The 3,986-nt window shown below is 35.5% G+C and overlaps 1 protein-coding gene across 1 annotated transcript in view; it reads left to right on the top strand.

Annotated features, from left to right (window-relative positions):
• TRIO (trio Rho guanine nucleotide exchange factor) overlaps positions 1-3,986 on the top strand; it is a 244,272-nt gene that overhangs the window by 173,650 nt on the left and 66,636 nt on the right. Inside the window, exon 34 of the mRNA XM_015813007.2 lies at positions 3,666-3,909. Within this exon, the coding sequence (XP_015668493.2) occupies positions 3,666-3,909 (244 nt within the window). The remainder of the gene's footprint in view (positions 1-3,665; positions 3,910-3,986) is intronic.

Here is a 3,986-nt window from a genome sequence, read left to right as displayed (position 1 = left end):
TATATTATTATCCTTGTGTATTTTGAATCAGGAATGGGCACATAAATAGGACTATACCATACACTGCTTCATTAGTCTGAATTAAATCATTTTGTAGAAAGTAATGAGAGATGACTATTGGAAGATCTAAAAGATCAGGTTAGGGACATCATCATGGGCAAGTGTGTGTGCTTGCACAAGTGGAGTTGCGTGTGCTCACATGGTTACCTGTCATTCACATGGACTCATCCCCTTCCCGCCTCCACCAGTCCGTCAAGCCGAAAAGGTTGGGGACCACTGATCTATATGTTCACCAAGAGTCAACACTGACTTGATGACTCATAATCAGTAACAGATAGTATTAATAGTAGTGCTAAATAGTCAATGATTTAAAAGAAATAGAATTTCAATATGTTAGCCAATTGAAGAAAAATAAAAGACCTTTGGGATATACAGTGATGATGATGAGTGAGAAGGATTCTAGAAAATCAAACCTAGACCTAGGGCATCTGGACAATATTGTTGAGGTTGATTTTTTCTGAATAATATTCAGTAAAAGATTTGAGTTCATTGAAGAAATGAATATGCATGAACAATCACAGAATAATTTTGAGAATGAGTCAGTGAATGAGATGATATGCAATTTGTCTGATTAACTTAATTTCTGCTTGACTGATATAAGTTAAAGGATAAAAGTAAGTTACTGAAATCTATTTTGATACTTATCAGGTGGGGCAGAAAGAGTGGGCATGGGGGTATAAAAACCCTGTCCTCTACAAAACGTAAGCTTGTAGATGATATTAAAAGCCAACTGTCAGCCCGTCTTCATCCAGTACCTTAATGTGGAAGAAGCTGTGATTTATCTAACAGTGTAAGATCATGATTCTTATTCACTAATCATACACTTAAATAAAAGTGTATGATTTCCAGATATATTTTCTGTTCTCCTATTATTGCTTAGATTTTGCTTATTTTGCTAAGAAATTAGATTTTTAAAAGTTTTCTTTTTAAGTCATACAAAACCTGAGCGAAGCTTCTTGGCTTGTTTAGATATTTTAAAGGAGTTGTAGCAGCTGGAAGCATTTCTGTATTGAGGAAGTGCATTTAGCCTCTATTTTAAGTTTCTCTTTTCTGCCTTAATAACCTTGGAACGAAACTATAGCGGGAAGATTCATGACTTCTGCACCTTGAATGAAAGTTTGGAGTAGTCCATAAGGCCACATGTGCCTTGCTTTGCTATTAATCTTTGGAACGTTTCCTTACAAATGTCTTTTTTATAGGCATCAGACACACAGGTCCTATCCAGGCATTATGAATGCAAGCACTAATAGCTTGATCAATATGCATAATCTTAATGCTCGGTGATGTTTGCTAATCTCATTTTTCCCTGCAGATGTTCATCCTGAGTGCCAGTGGCAGCATCAGGGAAGCCTTCCAAGATACTACTGCACTTGTGTTGTCTTCCGTGTGATCCAGGACTATAATAATGCTTCCTGGCTTATGGAAACCAACATGACTGCAGTTGTATTAGGAAAGACTTCACTGCATACATTTGTAGTAAAAATGTGAATGATTGAAGAAAAAAGAAATCATTGAGTAAAGTTGATGGTAAAAGGAGGGGAAAGTTGAATGCTTCTTGTCTGAAAACTTCTCCTGAGAAAATGTCATATATTTGAGGAAAATGGCAACTGTGTACAGATGGATACCATTTAACTGTATTGCATCTTAGCCAGGATCCCATGGAGTATCATGATGTTTGAATAATAGGGATGAAAATTGAATATGGGTTTCCCACATAAAGGCCAAGAGCATATGCAGAATTTAGAGTACGTGTTTTCTTCTGATTGAAATTTATAGCTTTCTTGAGATTTGGAGGATTGGAAAATTCTTTAGTAACATTTCTCAGATGAGATCTTCCCAGTTTGGCAGTTTGAAATTGTTTTACTGAGAAATTTTACGATTAAATGTATGCAAAACAAGAACTTTATTATTAAAGTTATTAAAGTCCCTCCTCTCCCCTTAGCCATTCACGCCTTTCTTCCAATCTTTCTTCCTATGTTGCTTCCTTCTTTCCTTCTATTTATACCCCACTATCTATTACTAAAAAGCCATGCTTCTAATGTGGACATCATTGTATTTTCTGCTATTTCAATTTGCATCTACACTAACAAGGCCAATTTTGTATTATCTATTCAGGGCAATTCAAACATAAATCTTCTATTTGCAGCATTCCTTCCTTAGAAGATGTACATATTGTCTTGTTGTCTTGAGGTCAGACTTTAAATCAAAAAAGCCCCTTTCTCAGACCACTTCAGGAATACAGCTGTTTTCAATTGTTTCTGAGTCCAATCTAAGGGAAGTAATATAAAAATAAATCATTTTAAAAAGCCCCAAGGGCTTTTTTTGCCTGCCTACCCTTTCCACCCCTAAATAAATTATCTTTGACATAATTTTGAATGGACGGACTGCTAATATAAGCAGAACAGAATGGGTGTGGATCAAAAAGGATACCCCTCATATACTTAAGGGGGAAAGCAACATGTTTCTGAAAATGCACACCTCTTAACTTGAATGGAAATTATCCTGAGAGATTACGTGGGAGCAACATGATTAATTCCTGCCTGTGTCTTGACGGTACAAGCTGATTTATTTTGCTTCGTTATGAGAAACATACATGACTTTTCTCTTTACCCTCTCCCTCCCCACTTTCAAAACTAGGATCAGAAAGCCAAGCTTACAGTCTGTGGTCATGGGAAAGTTTTGGGAAAATTCCAGCTAGACTAACTAAAGTTATAATACAATATGTAGAAAGGAAGTAGAAAATTAATCTGTACATTTATTTTTATTTTATTTATTTATAAGGATTGCCTGATGAAAGATACACCTTAGCCCTGGATGACCAGAGACATACCAAAAAGTAATATTCCTCAAAAAAATGAACTGGTTGCATCCCTTTTGTAATGCAAATCACCAAGAGTAATACATTCCTAATCTAGACCACATCGTGCATTATTCAAAGCTCAGAAGTGAAATCAAATGCTGATTATTGCATTATGTAATTTCACAGGGAACCTGTTTATTTTGGAATTTAGGAAAGATCAATTGCAAGCTTTATAACCAACAGTATAAATCCAAAAAGATGTGCTATTTTTGGAAATTTTCAACACACTTCAATAAGAGGAAAACCTTTTTTGTTATTGGATGACCAGAGGAATACTTAGGCAGTGGCATAATGTACCATGAATTTTCTAGGGAAATCCATTTCAATGGTTTATAAAATCACTGGATATTTTTGGATATAATGTAATGCAATATAATGTAAAAACCTAATTAGAGTGATAATAAGAGTGATTTATGTTGACATTTCTTCGTGTATGTCTTATAATAGTAAAACTGTATGTAAATTATTTAAGAATAAATTCAGCTTTTCAATATTTTTCTTATTAAACTTATACCCGTTCTTGCTGAGAGGGCAGGTATAGATAAATGCTCATAAGAACTGAAAAAGAATAATTGTAAGAAGTATGACATATAATGCAAAGTGAGAATTGCGATAATGTCACTACTTGTTCAGTTTGTTATGGAACCACTTCAGATGGTCAAAAAAATTGTCCAGATGGGTTGATAACGAATGAATTCTTCAACACAGAACACTGAGGTTTCTGTTTTGCTTGCTTTTTCTACAGTTATCTGGTGGTTGTGAGCTGACAGTGGTCATCCATGACTTTACAGCATGCAACAGCAATGAACTCACAATCCGTCGTGGTCAGACAGTAGAAGTGCTAGAGAGACCTCATGATAAACCTGACTGGTGTCTAGTACGGACTACTGACCGATCCCCAGCTGCAGAAGGACTAGTTCCCTGTGGTTCTCTTTGCATTGCCCATTCTAGAAGTAGTATGGAGATGGAAGGCATCTTTAACCACAAAGGTAAGAGAATTAAGTCTTAATTAACCCTATTTAACAGTGCTGTGGTGGATATTATAAAAAACGATTGGAGTGCAACT

This window comes from Protobothrops mucrosquamatus, unplaced genomic scaffold, assembly GCF_001527695.2.
Source record: "Protobothrops mucrosquamatus isolate PMUCROS unplaced genomic scaffold, P.Mucros_1.0 scaffold126, whole genome shotgun sequence".
Taxonomy (NCBI): Eukaryota; Metazoa; Chordata; class Lepidosauria; order Squamata; family Viperidae; genus Protobothrops; species Protobothrops mucrosquamatus.
Note: the sequence above shows the minus strand (reverse complement) of the source record. Positions and strands in the feature narration are given on the sequence as shown.